At 44.6% G+C, this 21,197-nt stretch overlaps 1 protein-coding gene across 2 annotated transcripts in view; it reads right to left on the bottom strand.

The window, feature by feature from the left end:
- sgpl1 (sphingosine-1-phosphate lyase 1) overlaps positions 1–19,503 on the bottom strand; it is a 72,188-nt gene extending 52,685 nt beyond the window's left edge. The window contains exons 1-3 of one of the 2 annotated variants that reach the window (XM_041176548.1): positions 19,356–19,503; positions 2,006–2,171; positions 1,167–1,234 (exon numbers count right to left, since the gene is read on the bottom strand). In XM_041176548.1, the coding sequence (XP_041032482.1) occupies positions 1,167–1,234; positions 2,006–2,171; positions 19,356–19,367 (246 nt within the window). In that variant the 5' untranslated portion in view covers positions 19,368–19,503. Of the gene's footprint in view, positions 1–1,166; positions 1,235–2,005; positions 2,172–17,931; positions 18,051–19,355 lie in introns of those variants that run through there. The other variant, XM_041176549.1, reaches the window with a different exon arrangement.
- Between the last annotated feature and the right edge of the window lie 1,694 nt (positions 19,504–21,197).

Genomic DNA, 21,197 nt, shown 5'->3' with positions numbered 1-21,197 from the left:
TCACGCTGCAAGCCAGGATGTCCAGAAAGCTTGAGAATGGGCAATCTTCCTGCCTTCTGTAGTTGCCAATAATCACAACAAAGACCCCACTGCAGACGTACAACTATTATTCAGAAATGTACTTTAACATTACAGTTTAATGTTATATTCTCTTAATGTTCAAGCAATCCACAAGAGAAAGATACACTGTATAGGAGATTGATGTATTCAAAGATAAATAAAATATTTTTGAAACCCTCTTCTTCGCTGACAAACAAAACATCTGTAGCTCAATTGAGGCTTTGTTAGAGTTTGGATCCCTCAAAGGCATCGAGCACAAAGGCTCTGAGGAGAGTTTATCTTTCCACAAAGACTGTCAGCTCCCTCTAGGCTTTTACCATCCCAAATAAAAGTCCAACAATGCATTACAACGTGACTCAGGAGCATATCAGATACGAGGCAAGTGGCACATATCGAGCTCAACCAGGATTAGTAAGACATTCCGGCCATTGGAAGGAGGGTTGAGTTTTAAAAAATGTGTCAACCGTGGCTTAGCTGGTAGTACTCTTGCTTCCGAGTCAGAAAGCCACAGATTCAAGCCCCATTCCGTTGACTGGGGCACAAAATCAAGACTGACGCCCCCAGTTCAGTATTCAGGCGAGCTGCATTGTCAGAGGGGCCTGTCTTTTGTACAAGACATTAACCCCCAAAGCCTCGTCTGCCTTCCCAGTGGGTGTACAAGATGCCATGACACTATTTCAAAGAAGGGTTCTCCCCAGTGTCTTGGCCAATATTTATCCCTCAATGAACATCACTAAAACAGCTTTAATGAGCATTGCCTTCAAACAAGGTTTGTGTGACCTTGCTGTGCGCAAAACAGCAACTGTGTTTCACAACATTAAAAGTACTACATTGGCTGTAAAGCACTTTGGGATGTCCTGAGGTTGCAAAAGGCACTATATAAAGGCAAGTCTGTCTTTCTTTCATAATAATCCCTGATCAAGTCAACTTGTAAAAGGTTTCAAAAAATCCAACTGGAATTGAAGGAGATGGTCCCCTCAGCAAGGAAGGAGGGTACAAGATGTACAGAGGAAATTCATCTTCCTATGTTCAAATGTGAAAATCTACTCCCTATCCCTGGCTTATTGAAAATAAATATAGCTTGTTAAACAGAAAAGCATACTCACTGTGACAGCTAGAAATGGCAATTTCCTTACAATTCTGAAAAAGAACTTTTGAAGTCTTGAGGAAATACCTGTGGAGAGATTTGTAAAATGTTTAAATGTCAGAAGTTAGAAAATAAACACGAATCACAAAATGACTTACTCAGGGATGGCTGAAATACTTTAAGGTGAACCTGTGGATCTTCTGTAATGCATTCTGGAGTCCGACACACCACTGTGATGTTTCACTCTAACCTCAAATACAAACAGATCAACCCGTAATCCCACACTGCTTCCAAGCCAAAAAAAAAGCTTCATTTACTGGTGTATTCCTCTTGTAAACCTCACATAACCCAAATACAGAAAAATTTTGTAATGAGCTTTCAGCTGTGGCTCCGTGGAACATCCTCCTCAGAGTGTGAATGTTGGGGGTTCAAGTCCCACTCCAGAGGATTGAGCACAAAATCTAGGCTGACACTCCAGTGCCAGCACTGAGGAAGTGCTACACTGTTGGAGGTGCCGTCTTTTGGATGAGACATTAAACAAAGCCCCTGTCTGCCCTTGCAGGTGGAAGCAATAGATCCCATGGCACTGCTTTGAAGAGCAGGGGAGTTCTCCCTATTGTCCAGGCCAACATTGATCCCTCAATCAACATCACCAAAAAAATAGGTTATCAGATCATTATCACATTGCTTTTTATGCGAGCTTGCTGTGTGAAAACTGGCTGCAGAGTTTCCTACATTACAACAGTGACAACACTTCAAAAGTACTTCATTGGTTGTAAAATATATTGGGACATCCTAAAGTTTGAAAGATGCCAAATAAATGCAAATTTAAAAGAAAACATGTCCTTATAAACTTACTTTGCTGTTGGAATATGAACCCATGCAGCCACACGACCAGCAGTGTGGTCAGAGCAGTAATGGCGATAATTTGCCAGGGCTCCAGGCCTTGGCACCGTGCATTCACGTAACTCTTCCCCTTTCCAAGATACAGCCATACTGTCTCTCTATACAGATCCAGCGTCTCCTGCAAAAGAAAACAACAAACAGCAATGTTAATGACTGTACATTCTCAATTAAGTTATCCTGAATTCCACACACTGATCGAGCTTTGACAGACAGGCATCATTCAAGAACAAGGCAGATCTGTATCTCAACTCCACTTACCCATATTTGCTCCATATACCTGGCTGCTCTCAGCTAACAAAATCCCCCTTTCTGTCTTGAGAGTGACAACTCCCCCCACCCGCAACCCTCCCCGATCCAAAGCCTTTAGGAGCGAGAATTCCAGATTCCCACTCCCCTTCCTGTGGAGAAAGTGCTTCCTGATTGTGTTCCTGAAGGCACAATGCTCATTTTATGATCGTTTCATGCCTTGATTACTTCAGATTCTCTGCCTCTACCCTGCTGAATCTTTTTAACATGTTAAACAGCTTGGTCAGATCACCCCACCATCTTCTATGCTCTAGAAACAAGCCATATTTACACAAAAGTAGTCATACTTCACGTATTTTCTCCAACCGTCCCTTTGTTACTTCTGCACTCCACTATTCCAATGCTCTTCTGGTTGAACCTCTGCTGCTCGCATCCCAACTGGAACCAAGTCTCATTCATCCAACATCATAATGCTCGCTGACCTACACTGGCTCTCGGTCCGACAACGCCTTTACATAAATTGTCATCCTAGTTTTCAAATCCATCCGTGGCCTCACCCCTCCCCATCTCTGTAGTCTCCTCCAGCCCTGCAACCCTCAGGGGTATCTGCAGTCCTCTAAATCTGGCCTCTATGTACCCCGAGTTTAATCGCTCAACCGTTAGCAACTGTCTACACTCTAAGCTCTAAGCAGAATTCCCTCCACAAACCTCTTTAGGTCTCTCTCCTCCTTCAAGATGCTCCTTAAAACCTCCCTCTTTGACCAAGCTTTTGGTCACTTGCTCTAATATCTCCAGATGTGAGTCGGTGTCAAACTGCATTTGATAATTGTTCCTGTGAAGCACGCCACGGTGTTTTGCTCTGTTAAAACTGCTCTATAAGTTGTTGTAGTAAGACCAGTCAACAAGCAGGCTTTATGGGGAAAATTCCAGTTATGGTCTGCTCTGCTCTGCTCTCTCCCAATGCTCAGTATTCAACAGTAGCTACTATCTATCCAAGCTGAGTGAGAAATTCAAGCTGCATGTGTAGCTACGAGACATTGGATCCCACTGGAGCACCCCAAACGTTGGCACATAACTCCGCACAGGCTTGGAGTTAAGCCTGGTAACCTGCGGTTCTGGGTCACTCAAAAGAAAATTTATGCAAAAAAAAACAAGAATGCTTTAGTTGGCCACTGGACATTCTGACTGTATCTGAATGAGGCCAAGGAATAGAAACCCACATGCAGGAACTATAGGGCAGCACAGCCAAAAAAAATGTCAAAATGAGGTTAAGAATGTGCAAACAACACTATGGGTGTACCTACACCACATGCACTGCAACAGTTCAAAACAGCGGCTCACCACCAGCTTCTCAGGGGCAATTAAGGAAAGGGAATAAATGCTTGCTTAGCCAGCAATGCCCACATCCCATGAACAAATAAATAAAAAGCTCCTTTAAAATCTTTATTAAATACCAACCCAAGATCCAATAAAAACCCATCTCAGCACATTCCTGTCACGAGACAACAAACAGGGAGAGCTTGTGAGAGCTGGAAGTTGGTCAGGACAGAAGAAAGATTGAAAGCAACGTTTACAAACAATAATTGCAGTCACTGCAAAACATGAACATTTCTCCATTATAGCAGAGGCCTCTGTTTAACCACCATTTTGATGACCAATATACCCACATAACGTTCTTAGTCACAGCTCCACTCGCAATAACCCACCAACATTCTGTGTATCTCTTTGCACCAGCTGCTGCCCTTAATTATGTAAGAGTCCATTGCACAATGATCCTGATGATTACATCAGTGTGGCTCTGCAATATATTTTTATGGCTAAGCAAGCATTATTGCTGCAAAGACTATAAGGAATGGAATATCTGATTATCTGATATAAAAAGTACATCTTCACTCTGCACACCCTGTTCACAGTTGCTTCTCGCTTTTCACATGCCAAATCTCAATCTGCTTTAGTTAAGGAAGCCACTGTAAAACACAGTAAAGGGGAACATAGCTTCTCTCATATGTGAGTAACTAAGTTCCCCCTTGGAAGATCACTGGTAACATCAGATCCACAGAGTTACCAGATATGGCTCAGCAAGTAGCTCTCATGCCTCTGAATCAGAAAGTTGTGAGTTCAAGTCCTCACTCCAGAGACTCGCGCGCATAATCAAGGCTGACACTTCCAGTGCCAGTACTGAGGAAGTGCTGCACTATCAGAGGTGCTGTCTTTCAGATGAGATAAGACCCTGTCTGCTCTCTTAGATGGACATTAAAGATCCCACAACACTATTTTAAGAAGAGGAGAGAAGTTATCTCCAGTATTCTGGCCAATATTTATTCCTCAACCAACATCACTAAAAGAGATTATCTGATTATTATCACATGGCTGTTTGTGGGAGCTTGCAGTATCCAAATTGGCTGCCAAGTTTCCTACAATCCAAAACTGACTACACTTCAAAAGTATTTCATCGGTTGTATACTGCTTTCAGAAGATCTGAAATTCTGAAAGGCAGCTCCTGCCACCTCTTACAAATTTGGAAAGTGAACATGCTTCCATTCCACCCTTTGGTATTCATTCGTCAGCCTTCACATGTTAGCGTCTGAAATCTACCATGGAAAGGACCTTCACTATGGTACAAAACTTCTGGAGGAACCACCAAACACCATTTATCCTCCATGGACCCTGGACCCATCTGTTCAGAACTGATTCAACTGCAGATTTGCAATAACAGTCTATGTTTCGACAGCACCCTACCAATCGAGAGCGTCTTCACTTTTCTACAGGACAAACAAGAGTAAACGTTGAGAGAGAACAGGGGGAGGGGTGGAGGCAGGAAATGATCACAATATTGGTATTATCTATTTGGTAAGTTCACACTAAAGTTAACATTCTGCCTCAGATGACTGCATTTGCTTTTTTTGAAGAAAAAACATTTCCCCGTCTGGAAGTGTGACATATACATTTAAAATGAGATGGAAAATAACAGTAAGTAGGAACAGAGAAGTGTCAGGATGGCAAATACAAGCTCAATGTAGCATCAATTGATTTTACTAACAAATGCCAGTTAATATGCAAAGTATGGCAGACAGGTTACGCTTTAGAGGTTCAGAACTCTACCAGGTGAAACACAAAGGTCTGATCATGACCGGAGCGGGTCTCGCAGGGAAGAGGGGTTCAGACACTCAATCCGTGTCCTCTTTTTCCAAGTAGGTTAAATTCGGAGGCATGCAGCCTCATCCTAAAGCTTAATGGGCCAACCTAGCTCCTGGCAATGGGTTGCTTGCTCTGGTCGCCTTTGTTAAAACGCGGAATGGGCAATTTGGAGGCAAGTTTGAGATTTTAAAAATTAACATCCCACCTGGCCCCAACCCACCATCATTTTTGAGGAGTTAAAATGGCCCTCAACGTATTAACCTTCTGCCAAAACATAGATGTCTTTCTAAGCACTTAACCAGGAATCAAAGTAAACATCTGATGAGCTCAGTGACCATTATAATTTAGACATTATCTCTTGACATTCCTGATTTGACTAGAACATTACTAAATTGTCACAACAGGAGTCCAGCATGACTATCAGGAACTCTTTACACATTTTATTTGTGTGGGAGCAGGGTTACCAACACAAGCCAGCCCCTATAGAGAAATTAAACCACCTACTATGCTGGTCACTTCTGCCTTGAAACTTGCAAATATTTTCCAATCTACTACAGGTTCCTCAGCAAAGAATGTTCAGACTCTGGCTGACCCGAGGCCATGGTTGGTTCACAATTTGTAGGTTGTGTCACCATCAAGGCCACATTACCAGCTTACATTTATATAGCGCCTTTAACATAGCAAAACATATCAAGGTGTTTCACCACAGGGTTATCAAACATCTTTCGACACCAAGCCGAAAAAAGAGATATTAGGGCAGGTGATTGAATGTTTGGTTGAAGAGGTGGGTTTTAAACAGCCTCTTGAGAAAGAGGTGGAGAGGTTTGGGGAAGGAATTTCAGAACTTAATGCAGGCAGCAAAGGCAAGGCCACCAATGGTAGAGCGATTAAAATCAGGGATGCGCAAGAGGCCAGAACTGGTGGTGGACAGAGATCTTGGAGGAGGTTACAGAGATGGGGAGGAGCAAGGCCATGGGGGGAATGGGAGTCACTTTCGTGAGTGAATTGCCCAGTCTTGGGTGATGCTGAGCTTCTCCAGCATTGTTACAGCAACACCCATTCAAGTGAGGAAGCAGCATTATTCAACTGCACTCCAAACTTGATCATGGCAACCTTCCAGCAGAATGGAGGAAGCCACCCACCACTTTGCTCTTGTAGTCTGCGTGTTGATATGAATGATTAAGCCCCAAGCAGTGACAATCCCCAAAATGTTGATGATGGGCAATTTGATGTTGATGTTAGGGGGATGTGGTTGGGCTTTATTTTTTTGGACACAAGCACTGCCTAGTACATGTGTGGAACAAATGATACCCATAACCTGAGTTATCTTGGACAACGCCAGGGAGATGTGCTGTTTTACAATTTTAGCTGGGGAAGCAAACTACATTTTCAAAGAAAAATGAACATTTTTTGAACATTTCGAAACGGGTGAAGAAGCTTATGATTTTCTCAGTACCCTTTTCTTTCCACTGCTCCAGTGACACACACACACGTTTCCAGCAGTTAAAAAAGCCAAAGCCAGCATAACAGTGTGTTACACAAGTTGGGCCCGAGTCCAACACATCACAAGTGGTAGGAAGACAGTAACAGATTACATCATGCGCAAGAACGGGAAGGGGCTTTTTTTTGTCAGAACTATCCACTGAAGACAGTAACCTGATAACACAAAACAAAAAGCTTCAGAATTTCCCTACGCCAGGGTTAACCTTCACAATTCTCTCTGAGAAACAATTACTGGCGTCTTTCCATGAGGATGCTGGCTTGTAAGATCAGCAAGAAAGATCCCTGCAAGGCTATGTAAAGATATTTTGTTAGAAATTAACATTGAGAAATGGAAGGGAAATCCATTTTACGCAAAATAATTACATATCATGGAATCATACAGCACAGGCCATTCAGCCCATCATGCTTATGGCAGCTTTGAAAGAGCTATACGTTTAGCTCCACTACCCCACTCTTTCCTCACAGCTCTGCAATTTTTTTCCTTTTCAAGTATATCACCAGTTCTCTTCCAGAAGTTACTGTTGAATCTGCTTCCACCGCCCTTTCGGGCAGCACATTCCAGATCATAATTGGCGCTCAAGGTAACACCTATTACCTCAAATCTGTTTCCCCTGGTTAACGATCCTTCTGCCACTGGAAACAGTTTCTCTTTATTTACTCTATCAAAATTTTTGAACACCACAGATTCTATCTTTTAGGCTATTTCTGCAGTTTAAAAAACAGCTAACATCATAAGACAGTGAAAGGGATGGAGTTAAGAGGTCATGTGCAGTCTGCTTCTTGGCCTGGTCATGCAATGCTTACATTCAGATTCGTTTGGACTGGAGGCTTAGTTCCTCTTTTCTGCCTTGCTAACTGGAACACATTTCACAGAACTAGAGGCATCCTGAAAGGGACTGGTATGGGAAGTGGCTAAATGGTAATGGTATGCAGCTGCCCATGGAGTACTGCAGCGAGAAACAGCTGCAAATGAGGTAAAACATAGTCATAGGTTGTGAGATGGAGAAGGGAGGCATCTGGAAGTAATTGAGTTTAGCTGGCTGTGACAGACCTTCAATGCCAGCATTGTAGGCAATCTCGGGTGTTGCCATAAGTACATATCACATCTACACTTTAATAAATCTGCAGGCTTTTTGTGATGATGTGTTTTGAAATTATACAGGCATTGGTCTTGATTAGATCACCCTTCAATTTTCTAAACGAAAGTGAATACAACACAGGTCACGGGCTGGAAATTCCGCAGCAAGTAAACCACCTTCTGACTCCCATAGCCTGTCCATCATCTATAAGGCTCAAGTCAGGAGTGTGATGGAATACTCTCCACTTGCCTGGATGAATGTTGGTCTAACAAAATTCAAAAAACTCAACACCATTGAAGACAAAGCAGTCCACTTAATCTGCACCCCAACCACCACCTCAAAATATTTAATCCCTACAAGATGCACTGCAACATGGGGAGGTGATGACATAGTGGTACTGACGATGGACTAGGAATCCAGAGACCCAGGGTAATGCTCTGGGGACCCATGGCAGATGGTGGAATTTGAATTTAATAATAAAAAGATCTGGAAGATGACCGTGAAACCATTGTTAATTGTTGTTAAAAACCCATCTGATTCGCTAATGTCCCTTAGAGAAAGGACATTATGTCCCTACATATGACTCACACAGAAATGTGGTTGGCCCTCAGTTGCAATAAACCTCTACAAAAGTCACAAAAAAAGAATAAAACCAGACGGACCACCTGGCATCAACTTAGGCAGCGGAAACAACAACAGCAAACTCAGCCCTGTCGACCCTGCAAAGCCCTCGAGAGCTGTCTCACAGACCAGTCAACAGTCCGACACAGTCATCCTCACAGATAATGTCCCATCACCATCCCCAAAGTGGTATACAGTCGGGAGGCAGTTGCCCTGGGAGTCCTCAACATCAACTGCTGATTACCACACACCACCCTCCCTCAGCTTTCCATGGAGGAAGCACTGAAGGTGGCAGGGGCACAGAATGTACTCTGGGTGGGGGGTTTCAATGTCCATCACCAAGAGTGGCTCAGTAGCACCACGGCTGACCGAGCTGGCCAAGTACTAAAGGACATAGCTGCTAGACTGGGTCTGTGGCAGATGGTGAAGGAACCAACAAGAGGGGGAAATATACTTGGCCTCATCCTCAACAACCTGCCTGCTACAGATGCATCTGTCCATGACAGTATCTCTAGGAGTAACTGCACAGTCATTGTGGAGACGAAGTCCCACCTTCACATTGAGGATTCCATCGTGATGTGTGGCACTACCACTGTGCTAAATGGGATAGATTTTGAGCAGATCTAGCAACTCAAGACTGGGCATCTATGATGCATTGTGGGCCATCTACAGCAGCAGAATTGTACTCGAACACAATCTGTAACCTCATGGCCCAGCATATCCCCCACTCTACCATTACCATCAAGCCAGGGAATCAACGCTGGTTCAATGAAGAGTACAGGAGGGCATGCCAGGAGCAGCACCAGGCATACCTAAAAATAAGGTGTCAACCTGGTGAAGCTGTAACACAGGACTTCTTGCGTGCCAAACAGCATAAGCAGCAAGTGATAGAGCTAAGCGATCCCACAACCAACGGATCAGATCTAAGCTCTGCAGTCCTGCCACATCCAGTTGTGAATGGTGTTGGACAATTAAACAACTCACTGGAGGAGGAGGCTCCACAAATATCCCCATCCTCAATGATGGAGGAGCCCAGCATATCTGTGCAAAAGATAAGACTGAAGCATTCGCAACAATCTTCAGCCAGGAGTGCCGAATGGATGATCCAACTCCGCCTCCTCTGGAGGTCCCCAGCATCACAGGTACCAGTCTTCAGCCAATTGGATTCACTCCATGTGATGTCAAGAAACTGCTTAAGGTCCTGGATACTGCAAAGGCTATGGGCCCTGACAATATTCCATTAATAGTACTGCAGACTTGTGCTCCAGAACTTGCAGCGACCGTAGCCAAGCTGTTCCAGTACAGCTACAACACTGGCATCTACCTGGCTATGTGGAAAATTGCCCAGGTATGTTCTGTACACAAAATGCAAGACAAATCCAACCCGGCCAAATACCAGCCCATCAGTATACTCTCGATCATCAGTAAAGTAACGGAAGGCATCATCAACAGTGCTATCAAGCAGCACTTGCTTAGCAAAAACCTGCTCACTGATGCCCAGTTTGGATTCCACAAGGGCCACTCAGCTCCTGATCTCATTACAGCCTTGGTTCAAACATGGATACAAGAGCTGAACTCCCGAGGTGAGGTGAGAGTGATCAACTTTGACATCAAGGCAGCATTTGACTTAGTGTGGCATCAAGGAGCCCTAGCAAAACTGGAATTAATAGGAATCAGGGGGAAAACTCTCTGCTGGTTGGAGTTATACCTAGCACAAAGGAAGGTGATTGTGGTTGTTGGAGGTCAGTCATCTCAGCTCCACGGAGTTCTTCAGGGTAGTGTCCTAGGCCTAACCATCTTCAGCTGTTTCATCAGTGACCTTCCTTCCATCATAAGGTCAGAAGTGGGGATGTTCACTGATGATTGCATGATGTTCAGCACCATTCGCGACTCCTCAGATACTGAAGCAGTCCATGTCCAAATGCAGCAAGACCTGGACAATATCCAGGCTTGGGCTGACAAGTGGCAAGTGTAACATGCACACCACACAAGTACCAGGCAATGACCATCTCCAACAAGAGAGAATCTAATAATTGCCCCTTGACATTCAATGGCATTACCATCACTGAATCCCCCACTATCAACTTCCTGGGGGTTACCATTGACCAGAAACTGAACTGGACTAGCCATATAAATACTGTGGCTACAAGAGTAGGTCAGACGCTAGGAATTGTGCAACAAGTAACTCGTCTCCTGACTCCCCAAAGCTTGTCCATCATCTACAAGGCACAAGTCAGGAGCGTGATGGAATACTTCCCACTTACCTGGACGAGTGCAGCTCCCACAACACTCAAGAAGCTTGACACTATCCAGGACAAAGCAGCCCGCTTGATTGGCACCACATCCACAAACATTCACTCCCTCCACCACTGACGCACAGTAGCAGCAGTGTGTACCATCTACAAGATGCACTGCAGGAATTCACCAAAGCTCCTTAGACAGCAGCTTCCAAACCCACGACCACTAACACCTGGAAGGACGAGGGCCACAGAAGGACCACCACCTGGAAGTTCCCCTGCAAGTCACTCACCATCCTGACTTGGAAATATACCGTCGTTCCTTCACTGTCCCTGGGTCAAAATCCTGGAGTTCCCTTCCTAACAGCACTGTGGATGTACCTACACCACATGGACTACAGCGGTTCAAGAAGGCAGCTCACCACCATTTTCTCAAGGGCAATTAGGGATGGGCAATAAATGCTGGCCCAGCCAGCGAAGCCCACATCCCATGAATATCAAAAAAAAAACACCACCAAACCTCTTTTGACAGAATCTCCCAAACCCGCAAACTCTACCACCTAGAAGGACGAGAGCAACATGCACGAGATCACCACCACCTGCACATTCCCAAGTTACATACCATCCTGACTTGGAACCATATCGCTGTCCCTTCAGTGCCACTGGGTCAAAATCCTGGAACTTACTCCCTAACAGTACTGTGGGTTTACCGACACCATATGCACTGCAGCGGTTCAAGAAAACACCACCCTACCAGTTTCCCAAGAGCAATTAGGGATATGCAAGAGATTGCAGCCTTGTCAGCAACACCCACATCCCTTGATTGAATAAAAAAAGATTTATGGAATCTGTCCTCATAACTTATCTCTAAGTTACCCAAAACAAGGTCAAAAGTCCAGTTAAGTGTAAAAGTATATGTGAAGTGAAAATTCAGAACATCAAGGTCAAGTAATTCATGTCAGCAAAGTCAAAATGGAAAATTACAAGTTTAGTGAACCAAAATTCATGTATAAAACATGTCCAGCAATGTTTCAGCCTCTCACATGCCATATAGCGCGCACCTTACAGGTCCCAAACATCAAAGCAAGCCAGTCACTTAATGAACTAAAAACAGAAAATGCTGGAAAAACTCAGCAGGTCTGACAGCATCTGTGGAGAGAGAAACAGAGTTAATGTTTCGAGTCTGTATGACTCTTCTACAGAGCATAGAGACTTGAAACGTTAACTCCATTTCTCTCTCCAAAGATGCTATCAGACCTGCTGAGTTTTTCCAGCATTTTCTGTTTTTATTTCAGATTTCCAGCATCCACAGTATTTTGCTTTTATCCCAGTCATGATGCTTGCTCCTATCTTGAAGACTGAAGCTTACAAGCACTGTCAAATTTTCACAGCTCCCCCATCAAACAATTACACCCTGACTGACCAGACACTATTTCTAACCCAACACTTGGGCCTGCTGGCCATCTGGTCATCTCAGCAGCAGAATACTCAATCACATGTCATCTTCCATTTATCTTTTTTTTAATGCTCTTATTTACAATTCAAAGTTTCTTTCTATCACACTTGTGCGTTCGCAGATTAACTCCTGCAAATGAACAGTTCACAGAATCAGAGAATAGCACTGCACTCTGGGTTACTCTTTTCAGAATTTTCATCAGCTTTCCACAGAAGGAGAGCCTCAAACATGGTTTTAGAAAATAAGTTTCTACTTGCTTCGCCCACTCAACTTCTTGACAGAAACTCTGGAACTTTTCCTTTGCCTCCGCAACTGGGCAGTGTTTATGCTGCCAGCCATGAATTAGTACAAAATGCCCCCAAGTGAACACTGGTACAATACTAGTGCCAATTCCCCACTCGATATGCAAGGGCGGAAGGGGAAGGGGAGAACATGGGAGGAAGATGACTAACTAAGAACCCTATCCCCCACCACCCCCCCCCCCCCCAACCCCAAGGGAATCACTCATGGTAAGATGCACTACAGCCCAGACTCACAACAGCTGCAGTATAACAGCAGCCCCAATGCAAAGGGCATGTTTTCAAACAGCCCAGACTTGGAATCAAATGCTCTTAAATCGATGAGGAGATGCTGCGGTCAGTCTTCACAAGCCCAGACCTGTTTTCACTGCATTAAAAATTAAATCGTGCACAAACAGCAAACTCTGCCGCTGCTGGAATCAACTACAGATCACGTCAATATTCCGCATACTTTGCACTCCAGGTGGGAGATAGCTATCTCTCACTGGTGGCAGCAACTTGAACAGAGAAACCAGATAATCATTTGCCAGCAATAATGACAGTAACAATACTGTACGTCCCTGACCTAAAGGGATATTTCCCATGTATCTCAGGCCAGCGTTGTTCCCACAAGAGGCTGATAAAGCATTACTGCTCAAAAGGGAAAAAAAATGTACAGCGCTATTCACAAGTTCAGGACCGCCCAAAGCACTCTACAGTTATTGAAATGAAGTGTCTTCTTATTGTAATGTAGAAAACGGGCAGCCAATTAGTGCACAGCAAGCTCCCACAAACAGCAATGTGATGACGATCAGATAATCTGTTTTTCTGTAATGTTGACTGGGGAACAAATATTCGTCAGGACACCAGCGAGAATTCCCCTGTTCCTCTCTAAAATAGGGCCTGTGTTCTTTTAACAGCATTTTGAGAAGGCAGACAGGGCCTCAACTTAACATCTCATCCAAAAAATGCACCTTTGACAGTGCAGCACTCCGCCAGTACTACACTATTGTGTCAGCCTGCATTTTGCCCTCTAGTTTCTAGAGTGGGATTTGAACCCACAACCTTCTGAATCAGAAATGCGAGTATTACCAACTAAGGCACAGCTGACACCTGAACTAAAGGAAAGAATAAGAACATCACTAGGGGTTTTGATAGTTTCTTCTTATTCATTCTGTTTCCAATGGCAGGAGGGTCAATAACCAGAGGACACAGATTTAACTTAGTTGGCAAAAGAACCAGGAGGGAGATGAAGAGAATTTTTTTTATGCAGTCAATTGTTCTGATCTGGAATGCACTGTCTGAAAAGGCAGTGGAAACAGATTTAAAAGATAACTTTCAAGAGAGAATTGGATAAATAGACATACAGGTATATAGACAGAGAGATATATAAGCAGATCTGTATCTACACACATGCACAGAGAGGCAAGGAGGTCACACAGCCAAGTTTCCATGTTACACTGAGACCTAAGTCTAGGAATTATACTGTCACTTTGGCAACATGCTTATCAGAGACATAGTGACTGCATTCTATCAGCCAAGCACAAAGCACTGTTCCTATTTAACTCTTGAACAGCATTTAATGCCCATTCCTGCCATCTAGAAGGACAAGGGCAGCAGACAGGTGGGAACACCACCACCTGGAAGTTCCACTCCAAGTTACTCACCACCTTGACTTGAAAACATATCGCCATTCTTTCACTGTCACTGGGTCAACATCCTGGAACTCCATTCCTTACAGCACTGTGGGTGTACTTACAACACATGGACTGCAGCAGTTCAAGAAGGCAGCTCACCACCAGCTTCTCAAGAGCAACTAGGGATGGGCAATAAATGCTGGCCCAGCCAGTGAAGCCAACATCCTGTTAATAAATTTTTTTAAAAATTTAAATTGTCATTGAGAAGGTGGTGGTGAGCTGCTTTCTTGAACCGCTGCAGTCCATGTGGTGTAGGTACACCCACAGTGCTGTTAGGAAGGAAGTTCCAGGATTCTGACCCAGCGGCAATGTGTTTCCAAGTCAGGATGGTGAGTGACTTGAAAGGGAACTTCCAGATGGTGGTACTCCCATATAGCTACTGCCCTTGTCCTTCTAGATGGTAGAGGTTGCAGGTTTGAAAGGTGCTGCCTAAGGAGCCTTGGTGAGTTGCTGCAGTGCATCTTGTAGATGGTACACACTGCTGCCACAGTGCATCTGTGATGGAGGGAGTGAATGTTTCATTACTGGCCATTATATCTTTATATTATTCAAAATTGAAATTAAATCTGATTCAATTCCTTACTTTTGACAATATATCCCAGTAGCCTCCCAAATTCAACACTCAGTAAAAAATTGCCATTTCTGGAAAATAGAGTGGAACTAATCCAATGAATCCTACAACACAGGAGGTCATTCAGCCCATCATGTCTGCGTCAGCTACTTGAAAGGACTATCCAATTGGACCAATTCCCGGTTCCTCAGGTCCTGCAAATGTTTCATAAGAACGTAAGAAATAAGAGCAGGAGTAGGTTTTTCAGCCCCTTCAGCCTGCTCCATTATTCAAGAGAGTCATGGCTGACCCGATTGTAGCCTCAACTCCACTTGCCTGCCTGTCCCCCATAACCCTTGACTCCCTTGTCAATCAAAAATCTGTCTAACTCAGCCTTGAATATATTCAATGTCCCAATCTTTACTGCTCACTGGAATAAGAGAGTTCTGAGAGGAAGAATTCTTCCTCATCTCCATCTTAAGTGGGAAACCCCTTAATCCAAAACTGTGCCCCCTAGTTTTAGAGAAACATTCTCTCAGCATTTACCCTATCAAGCCCCCTCAGAACCTTTCCTTTTCAACTATATCTCATCATTACCTTCTCAAGGGCAATTAGGAATGGGCAATAAATGCTGGCCTAGCCAGTGGCACCCACATCCCATGAAAGAATTAAAAAAGTCTCCAATTCCTTATTTGCTAGCAATGGTCAAGAGATAAGAGGAGAAAACTGAGGAAATAAGAAAATAAACATTTTTGTGCAATTGACTTAACAAGTTACTGAAGCCAGTTCTAGCTACTTAGTACATAACCAGATCTGACTTTTATTTCGAGCAGGTGATGAAAAATGAACCCTACTCTCGCAAACTGGCAAATCAACTTTCAACAACACCATGTCCATTTCAGATACTTAAAATGAAGCAAGTGCAACAACTTGGATTTATACAGCATTTTCAACGCAGGAAATAGTGAAAAGGTGAAAATCAAGGATGCTCAAGAGGCCAGAAAAGGTGCTTAAAGATCTCCACGGGACGTGGCACTGCAGGAGAATACAGAGACAGGGAGGGGTGAGGGCTATGGGCGGATTTGAAAGCAACAATGAGAGCTTTAAACTGGAGGCGCTGCCTGACTGGTGGGGGCCACTGTAAGTCAATGAGAGCAGGGGTGATGAGTGAATGGGAATTTGGTGCAAGGTAGGATAGCGGCAACAGAGTTTTACACGAGCTGAAGTTTATGGAGAGTTGGGGGGGCCAGCAGGGATGCACTGAAAGTAAGAAAGGCATTACTACTTTGAACTGTGCATTTCTCCATTCAGTCAGGACTACTTCAGGGAGGGTAAGAAGCAGAAACAAAGATCAGTGTGCAGTGGTGTCCTGAACTCCTTCGCTCATACCTGGATTTTCAGCATTGCAGGCGAACACAAGGACGATATTTAACTTGCAGGCTTCTCGAGGTTGAGAAGCAGAGACTTAGGTCAGCACCTCTGGAAACAGTTGATGTGCAAGATAGGTTTACTGAGAGCAGAGCAGAGAATCCCAGGGGGGGTGAATCATACCTCTTACTCATAGGCCAAAAGCAGAGACACAGGGAGAAATGAGCGACCAGAGAAGCTCAGAATGGCTGAGACACAGTAACCATGACCAAGGGGTGGGGAGAAGGAGGAATACGATTGACATGTGCTAAACCCTTGAGATTTTTTTTGGCAAGAAGCAAAACATATGAAATAGCTACAATTATTTATTTTCAAAAGCACTTCTTGTTAAGAGTCTAGTTTGAAAGTAACAAAGTGGAAATCCTAGAAACACTTTGAAAAGGTTTGTTACCACACTCACAAAATGCAATTTCAAGAGATGAAAACTGCTTTTCAGTCCCACAGTATCAATCAGGGTTTGCCCAGAGTACCTAATGACATGCAAAGCAGGAAATGTCGATTAGGGGTTAAAACCAAGAGCTTCTGGACTGGGGTATACCAATAATAATTAGTGGATCACAGAAGACTGGCATCTTCCTGGGAAGTAATTGAAAACAGACACAATCTGGTCATGGTTTCCACAATTGCTTCCTGGTTACGCTCCAACAGTATTTCCCATCCACACCTTCAGTATGGTGCCACCTAATTAAATTCAAAACACAGCCCAGAACAAAAGCATCTTCACCAAACAATCCAGGGCTCGCCTTGGTTTTCCCTTGGGATATTCACCCAAGGCAATATGACAACGCGCTGTAAGAGAGAGAGAGAGAGAGAGAGAGAGGATCTCAGATCCCCAGTATAATGTTCCCTATTCTGTCCACGCTGCACAAACTGGGCTTGTATTCCCTTGACTAAGAAGATTAAAGATTAAGATAATGAAAGGAGTTTGACAGTTTCTCTCTGTCGATCCTATTTCCTTGAGGGGGAGATGGGTAAGGCGGGGGGGAATCACAGAGTCCAAAACAAAGGGGCGTAAGCATAAATTAATAGTTCAGCTGTCCAGCGGTGATGTCAGGAAACATTTCTTCACACGAAGGGTTGGAGTTAGAAATCTGGAACTCTCTTCCCCTAAAAAGCAGCAGAGCTGGGTGTTGTTAATTAAAAATGCCAAAACTGAGATTGATAGATTTAGGGTCCGTAAGGGGATTGAGGGTTACGGAAAGCAAGGCAGGTTCCTAACACTCTCCCCTCCTTTAATAAGTTCCTTAAAACTCAGCTTTACGACAATACATTTGGTCATCTGTCCTGGTATCGCTTGTGGCTCAGTGTCAAATTTTTTTTGATAGCATTCCTGTAAAGCATCCTAGAATATTTGACAACATTATACAAATACACATTATTATGAAGTCAAGATACAAAACAGCCACAGTCTAACTGAATGATGGAACAGGCTCCAGGGACTGAAACATCTCCTCCTGTCCTGATGTTCCAAAGTCCAGAACCTCCAGAAGATAACTAATGAAACAATGAGAGTCATATGTTGACTGTTGTTATTCATTTGATAAGACCTGGTGCAGCATCAAATGAGCAGCTCAGCTGTTCAACAGTTTTAAATATTCCAGGAAGGCATGCACAGCAGAGAGAGGGCAGGAAAGTAATTTAATACCTGAGTCATTGTTTTCAGCAGCCAGCTTCTGTTCAAAACACTGCTTTCTGTTGCCCCATTTCACTGTGTATTGTGCTGTGATCATATGACATATCCCACCAGAGGACCGATTCAATCACATGATGCACCAAGGCAAAGTGCATTTCACAAGGGCAAAAAAACTTCCCAAAGTATTTCACAACTAATAAACCGCTTTTGGAATCCATTAACGAACCAATATACATGGAGGCAGGCACTATAAACCGGATACAAGATGAACAATCCATGATTTCATTATTAGACAATGTTGGCTGGTCTCCTCCTCATCAAATAACACCAAGAGTCTCACATCTCATCTGAAAGAACATTCCTCCAAATGTGCAGCACTCCTTCTGTACTGCATTGAAATGTCATACTAGATTACATACTGGAATGGGGCTTCCAAACCCGTGACCACTACCATCTAGAAGGACAAGGGCAGCAGGCATATGGGAACCCCACCCCACCACCTGGAAGTTCCCCTCCAAGCCACTCACTATCCTGACTTGGAAATATATCGCCATTCCTTTACCGTCGCTGGGTCAAACTCCATCCCTAACAGCGCCGTGGGTGTTCCTACATCACAGGGACTGCAGCGGTTCAAGTAGGCAGCTCACCACCACCTTCTCAAGGGCAACCAGGGATGGACAACAAAGGCTGGACCAGCCAGCGATGCCCATATCCCGTGAGAAAACAAAAACAGAAACCAAAATAAAAAAGGCGAGAGGGGTAAAAACCAAGGGAAGCTCTCCCTGCTGGCTGCACTCCTTGGGTCAGCAAATTTACTCCAGCAAGCGCTCATAAATGGAGGCAGCCACAGTGCTGGGTTTGGGGTGGTGGGGGAGTGGGAACCAAAAATGGCCATATATGAAATAGGAAGTACAAGTTGGTGATGGGGAGGTGGGGGGGTAGGTTGGGGAGAAGGGAAGGGAAGGGTGGGGTGGGATAGGGTGGGGGGAAGACAAGAGGAAATGAGTCAATCTAGGGGGCTGCTCGTTGGGATCAGACTGTGCACAGCAAGGTGGCAAAACACAAAGGGGGGGAGGGGGATCTCAGCTGAGGTCCCAGAGGCTGAGTAATTACCAGTTGATCCACAGACCGGGGGGATGGGATGGGGGGGGGGGGTGGGGGGGGGGTGGGGGGGGGGGGGGGGGGGGTGGGGGGGGGATGGGATGGGGGGGGGGATGGGATGGGAGGAGACGTCACCCATTGTTACGTCACCCGATGGGAATGGAACGTTGGCCATTGTTACGTCACAAGCGGGAACGGAACATGGTCCATTGTTACGTCATCGAACAGAACGTTGGCCGTTGCCGGGACAACCCGGCCCACCTCCAGCTATTGTTGTCCGTCCAGCGGCCGCAGCGCCCAAACTTCGCCCGGTCTCCGCTACTCTCCCTCATTACCCGCATCTCCATGTCTCGCCGCCGATGGAATCCGCTTTCCCCGTCTCCTGTCCGACTCTCTCCCCGCGCCGCTCCGATTCGCTCACACTGACTGACTGATTCTGATTCACAACCAAGGCACCAGTCGATCCCTGATCCTAATCTTTTTCCCCGGCCAAGAGCGGCCCTCTTCTCCCCCTCCCCGCCGACTGCACTTCCAGCATAGCGACACCTGCCGCAGCGGCGGAGCAACGACGCCCTCTCCTCGCCTGCAGGGGAGCTTCAGCGCCACCTGGAGGCCGGGGAGCTTCACTACTGCCCACTGTCAGCTTGGCTCAGTTGGGAGGTACCCCTCTCCATTGAACCAATGCAGCGTTTGGCATCATAAAACAGTTCAGCACATTCAGTCCTTCCAGTCTGTTGCAGCTTTTTCAAAGAGCAATCTTGTTAGTCCTACTCCCCCTTTACCCTCTTTCTCCATATGTCTAGCTTTTCTCTATTCCAAGTATTTATCCAATTGTATTTGAAAAACTACCATTAAATTTGCTTCCACCAGCTTTCAGACGGATTCTAACCACTCATGAGAATGGTTCCAGAGATTAAGATGGATTGGAGAAGTTGGGACTGTTTTCCTTGGAGAAAAGGCTGTTTGGGTTTTGAAATGCAAACAATATGTCCTATCTGGCTTACCATGGTCATGTGACCTTTGCCATGACCTCTCTACAAGCAGCCATCATTCATTCAGTTCAATAAAGACATTACACTAGAAAGACTGTAGTGTTTGAGCTTGTAACATTATGTCAGAAGTGGAGCTGAGATTGAGTTTTGAAAAGCTAAAAAAGAAACCACAGCTACTGAAAGAGGAACACTGAACTGTTCCAAGCGCTCATAAATGGAGGCTGCCACAATGCCAGGTTTGGGGCGGTAGGGGATTGGGAACCAAAAATGGCCATATGAAATAGAAAGTACGTTGGGGATGGGGGGTAGTCGGGGAGAAGGGTAGGGTGGAGTGAGGGGAAGACAAAAGGAAATTAGTCAATCCAAGGGGCTAACACAAACTAAAGGCTGCAAGTAAAATACTAGGTGAAACAAAAATGGCTGTAAATTTTCCATTCCCAACTTGGGTCAAAATGAAAGGGGATCTGTGGCAGACCTGGCAATGTTTCCACTTGCAATGGCAAAACTACAAGATTGCAACAGTTTAATTAACAAGCCAGAGCTGATACGATTAGCAACACTTTTAATGCTGCTGGGTAGGGACTACTACAAACTGTATTCCGTCCTAAATCTATCCGAAGAACAGAAGGAACAGAGTGCAGAAATTTTGAAAGCCTTGAAGGCAAGCTTCGAAGCTCAAGTGAACGTAATTTATGAACGGTATGTGTTCAACATTAGGGCTCAAGGTGAAAAAGAGTCCATTGATCAGGATGTGACTGCTGTAACACAACTTGCAGAATCATGTGAATTCAGGCAACTAAAAGAGGATCTTATTAAAGGTAGAATTGCCTTAGAAGAGATCAAGTTTACTGAGAGAGGAGAAACTCACCCTCAAGAAAGCGACAGACATGTGCAGAAACATGGAGGTTGTAAATCGTCAGCTAGTGCACATGTGTGGCAGAGCAGACCAGGAGATACATTATGCTGAGAGACATTCCAGGCCAAAACAGCAGAATAATCGTCAACCAAGGACAGGATCCAAATAATGGAGAACATCATACAAAGGAAAAGAAAGATTGTCCAGCGTGTGGAAAGCAGTGGTTTATCTACAAGAAGCCAAATCATTTTGCACACAAGTGTTTGGCTAGAAAGAAGCAAACAAGTCTATACAGATGGCCACTGGAGAGATATCAGCAAAAGAGTCTG

Source organism: Carcharodon carcharias, chromosome 28 (assembly GCF_017639515.1).
Source record: "Carcharodon carcharias isolate sCarCar2 chromosome 28, sCarCar2.pri, whole genome shotgun sequence".
NCBI classification, from domain to species: domain Eukaryota; kingdom Metazoa; phylum Chordata; class Chondrichthyes; order Lamniformes; family Lamnidae; genus Carcharodon; species Carcharodon carcharias.
This window is presented reverse-complemented; position numbering and strand designations above follow the sequence as displayed.